This window comes from Prorops nasuta, unplaced genomic scaffold (genome assembly GCF_024137725.1).
Source record: "Prorops nasuta isolate Cenicafe-Biocafe unplaced genomic scaffold, Cenicafe_Pnas_1.2 PNAS00143, whole genome shotgun sequence".
Taxonomy (NCBI): domain Eukaryota; kingdom Metazoa; phylum Arthropoda; class Insecta; order Hymenoptera; family Bethylidae; genus Prorops; species Prorops nasuta.
In genome coordinates this window covers 20,982-42,190 of record NW_027116940.1, presented here as the reverse complement: position 1 = coordinate 42,190, position 21,209 = coordinate 20,982, and the positions used below count along the sequence as shown (strand labels likewise).

The window sequence follows — 21,209 nt, the reverse complement described above, 5'->3', positions numbered from 1 at the left end:
TTCAGCGGCTTGTACTTCGATCAAATTTTTTTTATAGGAGTATGTAATACCATATTTAGCGGTTAGATTTTCCTACAGGTGTTGGTCGATTCAAGTTTTCGTTAATTGGTTGTTCTGAGTTATTTGCATTCTGTTGGGCTTCTCTTTCTCGCTTTGCTTTTTAGGGTGCGGCACTCTTGGACGGTGTGTCCTGGTTTTTTGCAATAATTGCAAGAGGTTGGATACTTTGTTAACGGAAGAGTGAGTGACTCTGAGTCCGTTTTGCGTTGCTAAGTCGCGCGTAGCATTTTTCGGCTACATGTCCTTTTCCTGTCGCAGCGTTTGCAATGGAGGTGCGAATTATTCCGTTGTCCGGAGGGTCGTTGTTGTCCTTGGTTATCGCGTCTGCCATGGGTCGAGCCCTGTTGAGTTCTGTACTCTTCGTCGAAGCGAGTCAAGGATTCACGATCTATTGCGATAGCAATTGATTCTCTTAGAGTTGCTCGTTCGCAAGATGCTACCATAACTTGGAGTTTAAAATTCAATTCCTTTTATGAATTGATGTTTCGCTTGTTTCGCGTTAACAATTCTTCTATGGCTTCGTTTTTAGCCGGGTCATTTGCTGGCGTGATGCATCTTTCTTTCAAACCTGATAATATGTCTTTCTAGTCGAGAAGCATAGGATCGTACCGATTCGTTTTTTCCTTATCGGCATCGATTTAAACTATTTTGAAGGGTCGCGGTAGATCGTCCGGGGTTTGAATGCTTCTTCTAATTCTCGTATTAGTTGCTCTCGATATTTTTCGATTACTTTGTGCTTAGTTTCAGTATAAGCTTTGCCTTAGTATTGTGAATCTAACCTGCCGTTAGAAATTCGTCTCTATCTAACGGGTGTAGATTTTGATTTGCCATAACTATAGAATTCACAAAACGGTTCTAGCTCGTCTGGGTCTCCTTTATACTTTGGAATTCTTCCGAGAGTTACATGTAGGGAAAGCATATCCGTGATGAGGTTCTTCTTCTTCCTCATCGTCAAAATTTTGCACGTATCGAGGTCTTTCGCAGGGAGTCACATACGATGTTCGTTGTGCCGGTCTTGCCGTGGAGGTCCTCGCGGGGAGCCTATTAAAATCTTGGCGTAGTCTGGAGAGTTCGTCTCTCAGTCTCGCCTTTTCTTCTTAAAATTGCGCTAATTTCGCGGGGCCTTATGCTGTTGTGTAACCTTCTAATTTCAGCATCTATGGCGCTAGGAGGGACGGTTTCGTCATGAGGAATCGTGTTTGTTTGGTGCGTCTTCTATTCTGATAGGCAGACGTTCTGCGGTGTAACTATGTGTCTAAATCTGGGGCGTCGTTGTTCGCGTTGCCACGGTGAGCCATAGCTAGTCTATTCCGTCTTCGCGTATTTACGTTTCGAAACGGGGTTCCTTCGTCTGTTTCCCTAAGAGTACGTAAGGTTCTATTCCCTAAATGAGAGATGCAACTATCTATCTCTCGGGTGATTGAAACACGATTTGGTCGAGGTACACTATGTAACGCGGGAGTTAAACTAGGTTCAGATTGAGTTCGGTCTAAATTATCGGGATTACGGTACATGGAAGAAATTTAGTACGACGAACGCTATGGGCTCGCGGTTACAATGTTCACGAATAAAATTGCTACTGATATGATTGGTACCGTACTTACCAAAAGCTCATTTTCACTGGTTGGCTGGCTGCAAGTTCTGCTGGTTTCCAGTCGTTGATTTCTTGTAGTCGTGAGGTAGTTTGCGGGGTGAACCTCGAAGTTGTGGGTTTGTCGCTCCGTTGCTGAGAAAGGCGAAGTTGACGGATGTCTCGTTGAGTATCGATGATTGTCCACGTCGGTTCGTCCTTGTAGAGGTTGGTCGATCGAAGAAATAAAATTTTCTTGATTTACCTTGGGATGAAGATTTATGTAGGTTTGATCTTCACCAGTCAACGGATCCCACCGCTGCCACCAGTTTGTTGTGGTTCAATCGCTGATTCACGACAAACTTGAAATTCTTTTGTATAATAAGGTTTATTGATTTTTGATTTACAAGGTCTCTTCTTTATACAAGTTGATAACCAGAGCTATGAGCTAGATAATTATAGTTTTAAGAGACAAAGGTTTGCCTGGATAAGATTAAGAAATAAGAGGACTGAAGGTCCTAGGAGACTCGACTTGTTCCTTCTAGCTTGTGACTCGAACTGATTTTTGGGGCTGCACGTTTGGGGCTCTTACCCTCAAAGTGCAGCGTCAAACATTACCTTATATGGTAACATTTGCGGGTCCCAATGGTCAAATGCGTCATTGTTCTAGAACATTCGACTGCCGTCGAAGTGCATTTGCCACGTGTCGGGACTTAGCCTTGGCGACAGTGTGAACGAGCTGCGTCTGGCGCTTCGTATTACACTCAGGAATTTGTCGCTATTAGGAGTATTTCTCCTTTACAATGAGGCTATTGGTATTTTAGTATAACTATGATAATTTAGATTTATTAATTATGTCTTCAAATGAAAATAATATTAAATATATTAATTATATAATGCTTATTGTAACAATGAGTTATGTATGTTTATTCTATGTACATAACAGGACAGTCTAATATTGTTTTTTCATTTATTTATAACGAAATTTAGTTCAAATTATTTTAAGGTTAATACTGTCAAACTTGCAGCTTAACCTGATTTACCGTAATAAACAAAGTAAATATATATCGATGAGATACACACACAGACACACTGTTTACGATTGTGTGCAACTATATTTACGTTTACGTCTACTGACGTCACTAAACCTACGTGAAGCAGCCAACTTCAGCCCGAGACATACACTCTGGCTGGAGAAGAAGAAGAAGAAGATTATGAAGGAGAAGAATCTCAATTTTCGATATATATATATAGCTAACTAAGTATGAGATCTCTGGATTGCATGAACCGTTTTTAATGTTCATGGTCTTAAATGAAAGCTTGTTCGAGGCGGCCAAACGTATTGTATAAGTTAACGGTAGTGCTCGGCGGTATAGACATGTCATTATCTACTTTTATATGTACTTGCCGTCGAAACACTACCGTGTCCCTTGATCTCCACGAACTTCAGGAATTAGTTGGAATAAAACTTCGAAATCAACACAACAACGACGAGGATGACGAAGAAATATCAAAAAACGACAGAGTAAGCTGAATATTAAAAATAAAAAGTTTTTAAAATCAATTGGTTTTAAAAGTGTTGATATAAGAAGAAATAATGGTTTATTTATTAAACATTATCGAAACACCTCATTACGATAACCGTATCAATAACATTGAAATACACTATTACAATCCATATGTGAATTCATCACTCAACCACAACGACGAAATACGCATTCCTATCCAACAACAGGACCTCGTTGTGTTACCAAGCGAAAGTTTCTTGTTAATTGAAGGAGATGTATCTGCAATCGCTGCTAATAATGCCAATATTGATGAGAATAAATTGTTCTTGGATTCAAATGGAGCTGCTTTTTTGTTTAATGAAATACGTTATGAATTGAATGGTGTTGAAGTGGATCGTTGTAAAAATGTAGGTATTACTACTACATTGCGAAACTATGCATTATTATCATCACATGAGAGTACAACTTTGAAATCAGCATCGTTTGATATTAATAGTAAAAATCCAATTAAGAATTCCAATACTTCAGCTTTTGCATACCGTTGAACAAACTAATGGGATTTTTTGATGATTATAAACGTGTTATCGTAAATGCACGTCATGAACTCATACTAATAAGATCATGCAATGATTCTAATGCTGTTTATTGTACAATGGATAATATTAATGTTAAAGTAGACTTAGTACTATCGAAAATTCAGTGGAAAATACCTCATATTACGTTGGAAGAATATACAAAATTACAATTTTTAAACATTATTGAAAAAGATTATCCTATTGCAATGACGTATCTTTAATGGGAATTGTATGAATATCCTATGCTTCTCAAAACTCAAAACCATTCTTGGTCAGTAAAAGTTTCAACAAAATTAGAAAAGGCACGTTTTATAGTATTTGCATTTCAAACCAATAGGAAAGGTAATGTAAAGTTGAGTATGGCTAAATTTGATCATTGTAATTTGAGAAATTTAAATTATATTTAAATTTCGCATCATATCCCTACGATAAATTAAATCTTAATTTTGCCAATATAACTATGCTATTTTATATGATATGTATTATCAATTTATTAATTCGTATTATAATACTGAATCAAAGTATATTATGCCTATGCTTAATTTCGAAAATTTTATAGACTATAGTCCATTTGTTGCGATTGACTGTTCTCATCAAAACGAATCAATTAAAAGTGGTACTGTAGATATTAAGATAGAACTTGAGTGTGATTCTAATATACCTGAGAATACTAGCGCATATTGTTTAATTATTCATGATCAGATTATTGAATATAAACCATTAAGTGGTATTGTACGTAAATTAATATAAAAAATGATGATGTAATATGTTTTTTTTTATGAGAAAAGATAGATAAAAAAATGTCTTGAATATGTAATATTTATTCATGTTTTAAATACAATATATTTATGTATAGATATATATTTACGTGTTTTTTTATGATTAAATCATTCTCTTTTTCATCATTGTTACTATTAACTTCATTCTATTCCGTATTCATTCTCAATACAACATTTGATAAAATTACGATCTTCGTCATTGTCAATTAAAACATAATATGTATCTACAGCACTGTATCCATCCTGTAAAAAAATCAGTTTCGATTATAAAAAGAAATTGATATTAAAAAAAAAAGTTTTTAATATTTTCTCTTTTATATTTACCGTCCGCATTATATGCTCTGGACTTAAAAATTTGTAATAAACTCCAAATTTATAATAACGGAAAAATTGCTGTAGATTATTATCGCAATAAAATGTAATAATTTTCTTCAATATCTTCATATCTTCAGATTTTAATTGACTTAATTCATAAGGTATATTACAAGTTTTATCATTTATATTAAAATTCACATTTTTAGTATAGTCTTTTATCTATGAACAGAAAAAATATTTATATATAAAAATTATTTGCATATAATGATTTTTTTACTTACTAGCTTTCGAAAATTGATTTCATCATATTCCTTCACTTACTGATATATCCCAATACCAGATCTATAATAAAACATTTTATCATCAGACAAATCGCTAAGCCATAACTCTATTAAAAATTCTAATTCATTGATTATACACCGCTGTTCATTGTTAAATATTTCCGTTGGTAAATTGACAATTGTACCATCAATCAACATAAATGCCATTTTTTAAAGAAAAAAAAATGTAAAAACAAAAATATATACACACATACACAAACTTTTATTTCTCTCTTTCAGAAGAGGTTCGACAAGTTAATGTAAGGAAGAGAGGGAGAAAGGTCAAAGGAGACAAAATGATTGAAGAGTAGGCTTTGTGGAATGGGTAAACTAAATTGTTTGAGCTAGAACTGAGTTTTTTATCTACGGTCATATGCTATTATACTTGACAATTTTTCCACATATTCTTGTAGTAAGATTTAGGATAAGAAGGAGTAGGGAGAAGGATGAATATAGTGCAAAGGAAGTAGAGGGGAAAGAGTAGGGATATACCACCTACTTTATATATACAGGGTGTTTCACGTAAGGCGCCCCAGCTCGAAATGAGGACTCAGAGCGCATGGTGGGGGCAGATGCATCTAATTGGCCGCGGAGGAAGAGAGAAAGAATAACGTGGAAAAGGATAGAGCTATCCTTTACTAGACGATACGCCTAGCGTATCGCTGCCCCTCCCTTCCCCGCTCACACCAGTCATCTTTGGTCACTCTTGTCCTCTTTCTCTTACTCTCTCTCTCTCTCTCTCTCTCCAACCGCGGCCAATTAGATGCATCTGCCCCCACCATGCGCTCTAAGTCCTCTTTTCGAGCTGGGGCGCCTTACGTGAAACACCCTGTATAGTAATTCAATACCACTTTTTCCTCAGTCTATCAATTAAAACGAAAGCTGTGTGTGTTTTAGTAAAGAATAAAGTATAGAGAAAAATAATTCTTCTACATACATCATCATGAAGTGGTTGGAAGAGATTAACAATACTCTCAGTAGCATGAAATCGTATTTGCCTAATATAAGATGGTCTGATTTAAACGAAGGTGAATATATAATCAACGATATAAAAAATATGAAAACTAAATTTGGTGATAAAATAATTTTTGAATTGAATAATGATTATTCGCTATTTCTACCAATGAGGTTACAAAATATTCTTATGTGCAAAGATCAGAATTTATTGAATAAATTGAAAAACATTTTGCATGAATGTAAAAAAGATATAGTCATGTATGTTGATTCTACAAAAAATATGACTCTAAATATATTGACGAAAAAGCGAGTTATTAATAAGAACAACTGTCGACAAAGTAAAGTAAACGTTGAAAATGGTGACGACGACGACGACGATTGTGACAACGGTGGTGCTGGTGGTGCTGATGATGATGATGATGATGATGATACAGCAGAGGATGACACAGAAGAGGTAGAATACATTAATCCCAAAGACGAAGTATTGCTATATGAGGAAAATAAGAATAAAATTGTTGAAGAAAATAAAAATAATTCTATTGCTGGAAAATATCGTAAGAGGAATGCAAAAACTGTATTATCAAGAAATAAACCATCGTCATCGGTAAAAAAACAAAAAAAATAAAGATAAATTAAAAAATATCTGATTTTTAAGACATACTATTTGTTCTTATGTAATATTGATTCAAACAGATACATTAATATATATGTCTATAATCAATGTATGTAATATTTTTCACTTTATCAATGTAAATCACACACGCATAATTTAAAAAATATATATAATCAATTCTATTCAAGTTTTAAATTACTTAATCTCTTTTTCCTACTCCTCCTCACTCCCCCCTTTCCTTTCTTTTTACTTACTTTTAGAAAACTAACTTAAGATGTTGATGGTGGAGGTGGTGGTGGTGGTGGTTGTGGTTGTGAAGAAGATAGAGTTGTTAATTCCGATGATATTGATGGTTGTGGTGAAGGAGATGGAATTGGCAATTCCCATAATATTGGCGATGGTTGCGAATGAAATTCAAATGATAGCCCTCGTGGCATTGGTGTTGGTGGTCGTGGAGGTGGAGTTGGTGGATTTATTAAAGGTAATGATTCTTCTGGTATTTCCAGCGAAGGTAATGGTTCTTCTTCCAATAGTTCCAATGATGTTGTATCATACGTTGGTAGGTTCCATAGATTCACCATGTTCAACTTTATACAGTAATATTCAGCGATAGACTGAATCAAAATCGTAAATCTATGGATTTTCATCCTATAGGTCTGATCAAAAAGCTACAGAATTCATTTATTTAATATTTTGCCGAATCAATCAACAGTAAAACTAAATTTGAAATTATTCAATTAAATTACTGTTCACAGCAGTAATTCGTAGAACTCGCTCACTTATTATATCTTAATTCGTAGTTTTAACTTGTCCATGCAACAGCAGCAGCGATGCATAATGTTTTTCTTTTATCACACATTTATACGTCAGCTTCTTATCATAAACTGCAGAAGTTTAGATAGATAAAGAGGAAAAAGCTGACATAATTTTACTTGATTAATGAATAATCTCTCTTCTCTCATTCCTTTGTTTTCACATGATTTTTCATTGGGTATCATCACACTTTTTCTCTCATGAAGAGAAAAAGGTGGAAAATTTATATTTCTCCTCTTTCATTTTTTTTCTTCACTTGATTTTGTGATTGACATTATCACACTCCTCATTGAAGGAGAAGAGGAAGGAAGGAGCTACACGTGTTTTTTTTGTGGGTGCGCAATACCTCGTAAAAATTTTATGATTTTATTTTGATTGATATTATCGCACTCTTCATTGAAGGAGAAGAGGAACCACATAAAATTTTAATGATTTTATTTTGATTGACATTATCACACTCTTCATTGAAAGAAAAGAGGAAAGAATGAGCTACACGTGTTTTTTTTTGTGGGTGCGCAATACCTCATAAAAATTTTATGATTTTATTTTGATTGATATTATCACACTCTTCATTGAAGGGAGAAGAGAAAAGAAGGAGCTGCAATTGTTTTTGGATGTGCAATGCCACATAAAAATCTATGTTATTAACGAAAAACATTTTTTTTTTAGATTAACAGGTTGAAACGTGTACGCATATCTGGATATTAGCAGTATTTAATCTCTCTCTCCCTCACCATCTCTATCTTTCACTCTTTCACAAAAAAATTTTCCTAAAAGGAGTGTCTAACGCATGCACACCCGTGATGACCTTGTGAGAGAGAGAAAAAAAATTTTCAGTGACGGTGGGATTCGAACCCACGAGTATCCCACACAATCGTAGGGGGACTTTATACTGGTTTCTTTTATACCAGTGCCTTAGACCGCTCGGCCACACCACCTTACAAGTATGAGGCATTAGTTCACAGTATCTTTTACAGTAACACAGAAGCAGGAACAAAAAAACTCTACCTCACTCCCGGCAATACCGACGCTCCCCCCCCCCCAAACTTTTTTATACATACTTTTCAATATACCACCCTCTCAAAGCCCGGGCTGCAGCGGGGGCTGGGGCCCTCGCGCGCACGACAGCCGCACCGCCATGCGGCTACAAAATTCGCCGACAGGCGTCGCCACTAACTAAAATTTACTAGATTCGCCGCCAGGCGCCGCCACCTAAAAATTTACTATACTCACCGCCAGGCGGCGCCACTAACATCTAGGGGAAAAAGTACGTTCTGATATTTACCCCCACTACATCTAGGGAAAAAGTTTGTTAAAAAATACGTACACCCGATGGGGTGACATAGATATACTACTCACCATCATAAATATCACCAATTTCATCTGTTTGTGGTCTATTAAATCGATACTTTAAATTATCGAAGAAATCTTGTCTACTATATAGCAATTTTATCTGTTCTAAAAGGGAGACCTCTAAAAGCTGGAAGTTTTGCTATTATCACATTCTGTACATTTATCATTTTTCTCTAAAATTTTAGAGCAATTACTACAATAATAATGCTTGTTAAATAAGTTTTTTTGTTTAATTATCTTTTTAAATTTATAAGCTGTTTTAAATGAGTTATTTGATGATGGACAATGCAAATTAATTAACTGTAAAATATCATCAAAAAGAGATTTTGAGATCTTATGTTTAGTCTTCAGTGACAAAATTGCACATGGGCTTTCTATAACTGTAATTTGTGCGTTTGCATACAGTGGAATATTCCAATCTTCTTTATTTTCATTAAACTTTTTCCCGCTTTTGTTTCCCATATCGTCACCGTTGTGTTCTTCATTGTTAATGTCAGTTTCATTTTCCATTGTTCCATCATTGAAATTACGTTCAGGGGTACCTAAATAGTATTAAATTGAATGATTTACTTTTTCTTAAAGAGTACGGCAAAATTAAGAGTAATTATTGTAATATAAAATTAAGATGTTTCGAGATAACTAAATTTTTTAAAATTACAAAGATATATTTGTACCTATTCCACCAAAAATTGAAATTATATTATTAACTGGAAAATACCATATAATTTGTGTTATTTCCATAAACTAATGACTTTTGAAGTACGTGAATTTATGTTTACTAGTTCTAGACCGATGAATATTGCAATCTAATGACGTTTATAATGTATATAATATCAGCGTTTATCATTTTTTAAATTAAAAATGTATGCAGAATGAACAGTATAATTAACGTATGTTCATACCTGCAAAATTTCCTACTTCAGAATTGTTTCCACTGTAAATATTCAAACTATTCATTTCTTCATGTATCCTCTTTACTTCATCAGCAAATTCATTATCATAACTTTCATTTTTAGAATCAATATTTTCTTTATCATAATTTATCCTGAAAATAAGCATATTTAACATTTAATTCATTGTTAAACTCATCATTATCTTTTATTGTAGTATATGATACCGAGTCAAGAAATTATTGCCCATTATCTTATTTAAAAAATGCATAAAATACTATTATTGATTTAATTACCTAACCGAGTTTTGCATTTCTTTCAAAACTCTACGTTTAATTCTGGCAGAATAATCGTCGAAGAGGAAAGCCCGTTTCGACATTTCTAAAAAAATAAGTGGTAAACTTATTTTCTTTTTCTTCAATGTAAAAAATCAATCCTCTCGATGTGCAAGAAAATTTTTTAGCATCTTTATAAGTTCACCGTTTTCCCCTGAATTTGAAATTAATTTCACTCTAATTGCCTTATTTCACTCCTCAATTAGCAAAAAATCAACAAATGTAGCAGAAGCGAGGTTAGCCCCCGGCAAATATACACTCCAAGACGTCAAGAACAATAAAATGACTAGCTTCAGTTTGTTAATATGGCTGTGTTCCGACTTCCGAATGACTCGTAAAATAGAGTATATAGTTCATGTTATTTTTTTGTATAGATTTTTGGAATGTAACTTATGGAGAATGTATAGCAAAAACGAGATGATAGCGAAATATCAGTGCGTAGCTGTATACGTATACCTAAAGATTAATTTATATTTAAAAATAATCGTATTCATATGCACTACATATTCTCATTTAACTACAACTTTATTTCCTGCATGTTCCCTAAGTTTATTCGTGTTGCTTGCACTTTCTCCACGTTTCATTAAAAGAGTATGTAATATGTCACACGAAGTATATAGGAAAGACCCCGGGGTAAAGCGGTACCCTTAAGGATAAAGGCTTATATTTAGGTTATAATTAAAAAAAAAATTGAAAATAAAACGACTTTGATTTAATATAAACCTTCTTTAAAGTGGTGACACAAAATTAAATAATTATATTTATTTTTGATCAATCAAATCTTAATTTAAAAAAAACATAACAATTTACGGTTTTACCCCGACCCATGAGTAAAATAGGGTACTCCACGGATTCAAATTGGATACAAAAAATTGATACAAACTTCGCATGTATTATATGAGAAATTATGTACATCTTCAATTTTCTAGTCAGTTCATCCTTCATGAGCCCATTTTAAATTTTTTATGCATTGTATTCATCCTTCTTGTAATTTTGTTAATGCGCATATTTCTTTACAATAAATACATTTATTAGGGGAAACCCAGGTAAAATAGGGTACCAGGGTAAAACAAGAACCCATTAATATAACAAAAATTATATTCCTGATTCAGTCATTAATGAAGGTATGAAGTCCGATTTTACCCCGTACGGTTTTGCCCCTTAACCATACAAAGTGTATTTAAATATTATACAGACATATACCGTATGTAAATTAAAAATACGACTAAAGAAATTATAGTTAAAAAAATTACAAATTAAGTGACTTAAGTGAAAATTTACTCTATTAGTCCAGATTTTCTACTAAACACTTCGAAATTATCGGAAACTTTTAAGAATTATGTGCAAAAATGAAAAATAAAGCGTTTGGAAAGTAATCAAGCACCAATGTTTACAAATTTTTGCTGACAAATATCTATAAGTGGTACCATTACATACCTTCGTTAATGACTGAATCAGAAATGTAGTTTATGTTATATTAATGGGTCCTTTTTTTACCCCGGTACCCTATTTTACGCCGGTCTCCCCTATCTTCAATGAAAAGAAAAGTGCAGAAAGTGCAAGCAACAAGAATACAGCTCCTATATCTCTCGACGTACTCGACTGAAGCTGGTAGCGATTTCAAAACATATCTTAATTCTGACTGAACATAGAACGTTATATGTGTCAACAAAAGATATTATTGATAAATTGAAATATAATTATTTAATATTTTTCAATATATAGGAAAATGTACGCCTTCGTACAATGGACAACGAGTAGAGGGAGAAGTGTTTTAAAAGATTCACAATTACCTAAATCATATGAGGAGGGTAAAGAATCATATATTAAATATGGAAATAAATATGAAAAGGGTAAAATTTTTAAACTATGCGGTGAGTACTCCTTATTGCAATTTTGCTATACTTGCTATATTAATCATTTTCGTCAAAGCATAACATTATTTAAATTAAAAAAAAAATATAAAAACGTAAGCATGCCGTGACTACAACCATTATGAATTAAAGAAAATATTGTTATTAAAATTCGTAATTTATGATTTCTTGTTTTATGCAGATACAGTATTTTTCTGCTATATTTTTGTAAAATATTTTATAAATAATTTGATCAAGATGTGCCTATTAGTATTTCCCAAATCTATCTCTTAGTGACCTTTTGCAAATAAATTTATTTTAAAAAGTTAACACTGAGACCATGTTATAGCTTACTTTCAAGTTTATAACAAAAAAACATCGTATTTGATAAATTTATTTTACTGACATTTAAGATGATAATAAATGGTTAAAAAGTTGGACTGTGACGAAAGAAGGAAAAATAATCAAGGGTAAAAGGAAATATGCAAAAAAAGACATTGCTAATTTTGTTAGTTTTAAAAATATAGATGAAGCGTGGATCATATCAATATACATTGTAACGTCGTATTTCGCGGCCTGGCCAAATAAGTGTTTCTACTCAGGTTATTTCCTAAATACAGAATTTTTCACTTTTGAGCCTTGGTTTGCCAGGGGATAGGCAGTGACCAGAACCGACGCACAAGGCACACGGAGGAGTTATTGGCCGGATAATTAAATAAGTAAATGACTAGCTTCTAAGACAAAAGAAATACAGCTTATTTTAATTTGTACGGATCTGCAAACGTTCTCATAGATACAATAGGGTATTCCCTACGTTGTATTAAAATGACAATAGTTAATTTTATAAACTTGTTATTTATATTAAATACACCATAATGAAAAGGAGATCACGTACAATAAACCGTTTACAAGGTGTTGGGCGCCAGCTTGCTAAATCCGCTAATATGACCCTCCGCGGCTGACCGGCTTGAGACTCGTCTCATGCGTGAACCAAGACGCTTTGTAAATTTTACTTAAAATAACGGGGAAACGGCTAGGGCAAGGATATTCGAACGGGCTCGCGTCGGGAAAACTTCGAGAAGGCTCTGGATCGCCTTTCTCCGACGAGGGACTACACCCCGTCCTACAACGTATTCCTAGAATACAGGGAATCCCTACGCGATTCGCGACCCGTCCATTAGCCCACTGCTCTTAAACCGCTCCCGAAAACGTAAAAATTAATCAAAAGGAGCAATATCCAAATTAATTAATTAGAAAATACCTGATATACGCTCAATACAAATATAAGAAGAATCATACGAGTAATAATGCCGGACGAAACTCAAGGAAAGAGGAGTATAAGATTAAGGAAACCTGACTTCGCAAGTTCGAAGTCAGCTTTACCTGGAATCAACTATATATGCAGACAAAATGGGGATTCATGCAGGGGCCTTTATAAGGACTACCACGTGCTAGACGGTTCTTCCCAAGTTCTGCTTTCCTTCCATGCTTCCTGTATCGGGTCCATTTACCATGCTACACCTTTTTTCCTTAATAACCAGGGAATCCTTTCAGTGAAATCGCTATGGCGCACTATTACAAGTAGAGAAGAAATAGAAAATACTAAACAGGGGGGTACCCTTAACGACTCAACAAGACACAACTACGGCACACAACCGGCTACGTAGGGCCCAAAAATGCGAGTGTCGTCCGGCAATTATGGCACGCGAGACAATGTATTCTGCGCACGCGCGGATCTGTTTTCTCATCGACCGCGATTAAGATTAATACGCATGATTGTCGCTAAACCCGGCAGGTGATGTCCCCCTCTCGTTTTCCGGACTAACTGAAAAGACGAAATACATATAAGTGACGAACATTATATTTCGTCACAACATGAAGAGACTGAAAAATTATTAAAAATATTTGAAGATTCAGGTATGAAATTCCTTTGTGTGTGTATGCTTGTGCTGTTATAGCATTTTCGTGTTTATTACTATCAAAATGAAATAGCTGTACCTTAATAAATGATAGGGCAGAAGTTATTTAAAAACATACGATAAAATATTATTTACATATGTAATTAAAAAATAATTTAAAACTATGTGACACTTGCCCATATCTAAAACTATCTTTTTACAATGATAGCTATATCTACAAAAAGTTTTATGAAAGATCTCTATATATATGCATTAATTGAATAGATCCTTGCACTCGACGATCTTTTTTTCTTTTTTCATTCCTGCTCAATTTGCCAGTATACTATGTACATTGTAGCTTCAAATAATGAACTATCGTATTATTTTAAAAGATGCAGATGAACCGAATCCATTAAAATCTATAGAATTGGAGCCTTAGGCGAATATTTGTGAGAAGGCAATGAACCGTGAGATAGAAATTGGATCATCGAATGCATTAAATAATTCAAACCAATAATTCAGTTCAAAGTTGCAGTAGGACCGATGAAAGTCAATGTGACGATATAGCAGATGTATCTATACCAAATTTAGAGATTTGTACAGATGACTCTTTTAGCAGAATTCAAGAATTTCAGAAAGTTATATTCTTTATCTAAAAATCTCAATTCATTATGATAATTAATAGTATCTATAAAGAAGACTAGAACTGATGAGCCATAAAAATCGGTAAAATAATAACTATTCAATTTTCAGAAATTTCATCTTCCTTTATAATGGATCTTAAAAATATGATCCATTTATTAAATCAGGAAGTGACGAAAAGATCCACTGCGTTAAATATTGTTAGTATTAATTCTAATTTTATTTTCTGAAGAACTGAATCTTTTTAAAAACTATTCAGTTTTGCAACATTATATTAATATTAGATTTATTTACTTTATAGTTGATGTTGATTGAATATTTCATTCAATAAATATTAATTAAAGGTTATTATTTTTTAGGTTATTGAGAAAGTCGAGTATAATTAAAAATTACATAGAGTCCAGTATTCGAATACTTCAGATGATACACTGGTATTTAACTGTTTACACAATAAATATTATTAACATTCAATGATCTATAATGCTTTCGGGCAAAGATGATCTTTAGTGAAAAGAGGCGGGAGGTTTTCCCCTAAAATTTATCTAGGCGTACAAATTTGTCAAGGTCATTCGATGTTCGCGTCTCCTAACGAAGTTATGAAGAAACAACTTGGTTGCCCTATTTCGTAATAATGGATATTTAGCTATAATAGGGCTATAAGGAGGCAGAAGTTTGTAAAAAATATCAGATAAAAGTATATATCCGATAAGCATACTAAACCAACTTGCTCAGACATTGCCTTTGTCAGTCGTAAGATACACGCCAAATTCCAGCATAAGTATAAAAAAATTTCATAGCCTTCATAATTTCTTAGGGGCACATAATCAACGATTGATGTAGATCGACGTAACAAAATTTTTCTCTATTTCGAAGTATTAAATTACGGTTACCCACATCTCTAATTGTTATAAGCTTTCTATATTTTCCAAGTAGAAATACAACCACGCTCAAAAGTATACGCATATAGTTTAGAGCTCCTATATATAAAGAGGATAAAAAATAAGCCAAATGAAATAGTCAGGAGGTTATTGAAGCTATTAGTAGGTGCCGATTAATTAAAAAATATGTGTGTGATGGCGATGGGAAAGAAAAATATGGAAGCTATACCGAAGAACATATTGACCGCAATGGAATGTGTGTGCATATATGTGAATAAATCTATAAAATAAAAATAGTCCTTAAAGATCACACTTCCTTGAAATTATACCTTGTTACGTACCTTTCAAATTTCAGGGTGGGTCAATAAAAACGCGTCTTCTTAATTGACACCAAATGAATATATTCGGGTGTTCAATCTATTATGTGGTATCCTTCGTCATCCAAAAAAATAAGGATCTATATAATAAACCCATGGCACACATTACTGAGCCTTCAGAAGGGAAAAGAATGGGAAAGGGTTATTAATAATATTTAATTGTTCATAATTTATAACCTTCTTTTATTAAAATAAAGCTTTTAACGTTTATATAAAATTGTATTAAATTATTATTAGTTATACTCATAATATAATTAAACATAATGAATATAATACAATGCGTTACTGTATTGTTAATAAGTGGCTTAAAATAAAAACCAAACAAGTAGTGTAGCAATGCGGTTCCGGTGACAGGGAGTGGGGGAAGCTGTTTTGTGGTGTGGAAAGGGGATGGGTGGGGATAAGACTCTCTTAGGGCGGTATTCATAGTCGTGTCTCAAGTCAGTTCTTAAGACCTGACTTTATTGAGGCTGCCTTATTGAAATAAGACAAACTTATTTAGACTAGTATTCATAGTCTGAAATCAAGTCAGTCTTAATGAAGAAGCATTCATTTAAGCAAGGATTGTTTGGTTTTAAATTTACTTGATGAAGCATTTGCTTAAGACAAACTTAAGTAAACGCTTATCAGTTTCGGCGATTTCCGTAGTTTTTCTGTTGGATCGTCCAATAGGAAGACGATATTTATTACGAATATTTTTATAACAGGTATCTATCTATCTTGACTGTGCATACTCAATGGAATACTGTGTATTCGTAAATATCCAAATTGGCAAAGTAGGTTTCAATTAAATAAGTATATTTATCTTTTAATATTAGAATGTGATTGAAGTTAAACATAATATTATTCTGAAACGTATAATAATTTAAATTGTTTATTTTAAGGATGTCTGAAACAATCAGAAGCAAATATAAGCACTACACTACGATAGAAAAAAAATTGTTTCTACAAATTTTAAATAATCTTAAACACATTATAGAAAACAAAAGGAATGATGGTCCTTCTCTTAAAGAAAAAGATCTTGCATGGAATTTAATATGTGAGAAATACAATGAATCAACTTTAATTAATGAAGTGGTAGAACAAACAGTAATTTAAATATAAATATAGATTTTGTAAATGTGTTATTTATTACCTTTTAAATTTTACAGAGAAATATGACTCAGTTAAAAAAGTTGTGGAGGAATTTAAAACAAGGACAGCGAGAAGCACTGACTAAAGAAAAACAATCCCATTTCAGAACTGGTGGGGGACCAGCAGATGAAATATTTGCGATTGATCCAGATATAAGCAATATTGCTCCCAATTTAATGATGACTGCGCCTGTTATGTTTTCATCTAATATGACTGAAAACGAAGTTATAGGTACATGATATATTATACGTTTCTTATAACAACCATAGTAGTATTTTGTATATTTACTGTAGACTTCAAACATTTTTTCCAACAAAGAGAAGAACTAAACTTTAGAGACTGCATTGCAGTCGACTGTTAGCTAATTTTATGTAGGTTGCCCAAAAACTTTTAAAAGATTATATTAACAGGTTTCTGCACTGGAAACTACGAAGGCAGATTCCCTTCAATATCAAAAACAGGATGGTTGGGATTGGCAGTTAACATTCAAAATTTTACTTAATAATTATATTTTTCAATAACGTTTTGATCTTTTATTTGAATATAAATTAAATACTTAATAAAATAATTTCAGATAAAACAGAATCAGTATTGAGTACAATTTTATGTAACAGTGCTAATACACTTCAAATTGAAAATGTAAATGCAGATGATCAGGAACCAATATCAGGAAATGATTTTAATTTAGAAGGTAGTTATTCTTATTCATTATATACATATACATCTTTTTTCATAGAATAGATATATAAAGAGTTATATAGTAATAATAAAGAAATTTAATTTATAAAGCCTACACCACACACATGAATACAGAAAAGTTTTTACTTTTGTGACAGATATAGATTTTATTTTTTGCATCAAATCTTTATGAAACTTAATCTAATGGCGGGTCAGGAATATCTTATATAAGATTTCAATATCTGTATAGTTATAAAGACAAACAAATTTTTGTTTTTAATCTGGAGCGCCTTAAGTACGTAGCTAAAATATTTTGATATTATGTAAATTATTTTTATAGTTTCATCTTCTCCAGAGGAAACCACACTTATAAATAATACATATTGTAAAGAAAATACTGAAATACAAAAGAAGAATAAAATTTATTCTGTTTCAATGAAAAGAAAGAACAAAACTGATGAAGAAGAATTAAAAATAGCTCGAATAAAAAGAAAATTATCTGAAGAAGAAGATATAGCTACGATAAAAATAGATTATGAAAAAACTGTTGCTGAAATTAGGAAAAGACATTTGTATGAAATTCAGGAATTAGAAAAAAAATATTTGAAGGAAAAATATGCTTTGGAACTAAAATTAAAAGAAAAACAGTTGGTAAATGTAGTACAGAAAGAAAATATGTCTTTTGGCTTAAATACTTAAGAAATTTACATGGAGCATTTCAGAAAATTGAATGTACTCCTTTTCTTTAATTTAACACCGTTTAAAGAAATTACTAGAGAAATTCACGTTTTAAAATCAAATATTGCAAATTTTAAAGAGAATAAGCACAATGTCATTTTGTTGGCATAGCTACAAAGAAAAATTTAATACTTTGTCAATGCCCTAAATATCTCTGAGGCAAAATTAACCTTAGTTTTTAAAGAACAAAGTTTAAAATGCTAAGGACGCATAGATTAAAGACTTGATATCGTTACGAAGTTTCAAATGTTATATTTTAGTTACTTTATGATACAAAGGCGGAAAAATTAAAGACTTGATATCGTTGCGAAGTTTCAAATGTTATATTTTAGTTACTTTATGATACAAAGGCGGAAAAATTAAAGACTTGATATCGTTGCGAAGTTTCAAATGTTATATTTTAGTTACTTTATGATACAAAGGCGGAAACCATCAGTATTACAATTTTAATGTGACTGTTGCATATTATGTGATTTTAAACTACATTTAGTAAAGCGAAATAACTGTTGAAAAATGTTTACGCAAACTGAAATTAATGTTAGCGTCAATATTAATGTTCTTAACATTAATGTTTTGCCTCGCGTATTTAAACATGGTAATTGAGAAATTATTACTTAATAATGTTATATACGTATAATGAAAATGTTCTATTGTTTGTTTGAAAAGAATATGCACTACATTAAAGTATATGTATATGGGTATAATATATATGAACATTAAATTATAACTGTTTTATAGATTTAATGTAAAATTTATGTTTACTATTGTTATCTGACATTTTTATGAATATAAATAAAATACAGCAATTGGAAAATGACTTTGTTTTATATCATATTGAATTTATAAAATCATCTACACAATTATTATTAGTAGTTTTTAAAAAGAAATTATATATATATATATATATATATATGGTACTCTAAAAATTATTATTAGAATAAATAGCATGAGTAATGCAGTGAGTAAATTCCAATATTTTAGAAAACCGATTTTTATTTTCATCAAAAGCAGACCATAATATTGATTAATACACTTTTATGTCTTTGTTACAATCATCAAAACATTCTTAATTTGACTCTATCCGAACAAACGCTCAATAAGTGCACTTCGAACAATAAAGCCTTCACCTGGCTGCCAATGAGGAGGCTCAGTCTCAGGTTCATCCTCTTCAAACTCAAAATTTTCCTCATCTTCAGGTAAAATATCATTAAATATTAAACTTAAATTATGTAGTATGGCACAGGTAACTACTATTGAGGTACAAGTCTGTAATTTGGTTGTTAATCCTTTTGACAAACAGGGAAATCTTCTCTTTAAGATTCCAAAAGTTCTTTCCACAACAATCCTCGTTCTCACCTGAATTTGGTTGTATCTGTAAATGGAAATATTACATTATGTTTTGACAGCTTAAATGCTACTATGAATAATTTATATAATTTCAAAAACGCAGAAAACCTTATTTCTTCTTCGGATACAGGATTATTTATTGGAGTCAGTACAAAAGGTAGAGATGGGTAGCCACTGTCACCTACTAACATGCCATCCAGCTGTCGTGTTTGATACCTCATGAACAGACGAGAATTTTGGAAAATTCTGCTGTCATGTTCGCTACCTGGCCATTCTGGTACTACATCTAGAATTTCTGTGTTTGGTCCAACGACAGCCTAGTAAAATTTACCCCTTTATGTTATTATATATAAGTCGTAAATCAATTGTACAAAATATATTTTATTTGAATGAATAAATTTGCAATCAATTATATAGCTATAATATTAAATAGATTTATAGTTAGCTTAAGCTCATATACTTTAATGCTCACTTGTACATTTAAAGAAAAATAATTTTTCCTATTTCTAAATGCTTCATTGATGTTTTGTAATTTTGTGCTGGTTAATCTAATATGGGTGCAATCTATTGCTCCATCAATGTTTGGAAGACCAATATGTCCTGACCCACGACCTAACTCTTTAAACAATCGTCTATTATTTTGTTTATTTTCACTCGTTACTGGCATTTTGATGTACTTATAAATATTGCTGGCTAATATTGTTGTAACTCTGTTTACAATTCTACTAACTGTTGGCTGTGATACGTGTGCCACATCCCCCATAATAAGCTAAAAAATATAATAATGTATACTATAAGGTTTCTTTACCTTCACTGTGTCTTTAATTTGCAAACAATCAATTTATAATAATTTTAAAGTTATGTTGTGAAAATATATTTCCTTTTTACCTGAAAACTAGAAGTTGCGTAATACCTAAGTGCTATCAATAATTGTAGTACTGGTGTTATTGGTAGCCCTCTATTACTTGACCTACTTAGCTTTTTTTCGCATAGTGGTAAAATGCCATGTATTACAGATTCTTTTGAAAACCTAAATCTTTTCTTAAATTCAATTTCATTCCAGCGATCAAAAGGGTCTTCAAAATTTCTAATGTATCTTTTTGGACAACGCATTGTAGAATTATCATCTTCGGTGTCACTAGAGATGGGTGAGATTTGAGACACATCTGACAGTTCTGGTATATTATCTTCGTCCATCTTTTGGAGCACTATTGTCAACAACTTCTCTAATTTAGATTGCACATCAATATTAAATATTGATCATAAAATTAAGATAGTTTTCTCACCATCAGATACTTCTTGTACCAATCCGACAAATTTTACATATAAAATAAAGAAATTTTTGCTGTATAAATAAATCAATATAATACTATAAACAAATGTAAAAAACAAATTTTATTTATATATTTTGCTTGGATGCTATTTTGTTGCCTGTAATTTTCTATTTACTTTTTTAGCTTAATATTTATCTCAACAAATTTGTATTTTTCATACAATTTTCTTTATCGAAGAGCCATTTTAACTGTAAAAATATTCTCTGCAAGTTTACTGAATCGTCTTCTCACTCATTATTATT

General features: G+C 32.2%; 1 protein-coding gene across 1 annotated transcript; it reads right to left on the bottom strand.

Annotated features, from left to right (window-relative positions):
- Positions 1 to 19,363: 19,363 nt before the first annotated feature.
- LOC136785051 (putative nuclease HARBI1) lies at positions 19,364 to 20,830 on the bottom strand. The gene is made up of 4 exons (XM_066746064.1): positions 20,522 to 20,830; positions 20,106 to 20,402; positions 19,742 to 19,950; positions 19,364 to 19,658 (listed from the first exon to the last, which is right to left on the bottom strand). Exons 1-4 carry the CDS (start codon positions 20,828 to 20,830, stop codon positions 19,364 to 19,366), a joined length of 1,110 nt encoding a protein of 369 aa, XP_066602161.1.
- Positions 20,831 to 21,209: the final 379 nt, after the last annotated feature.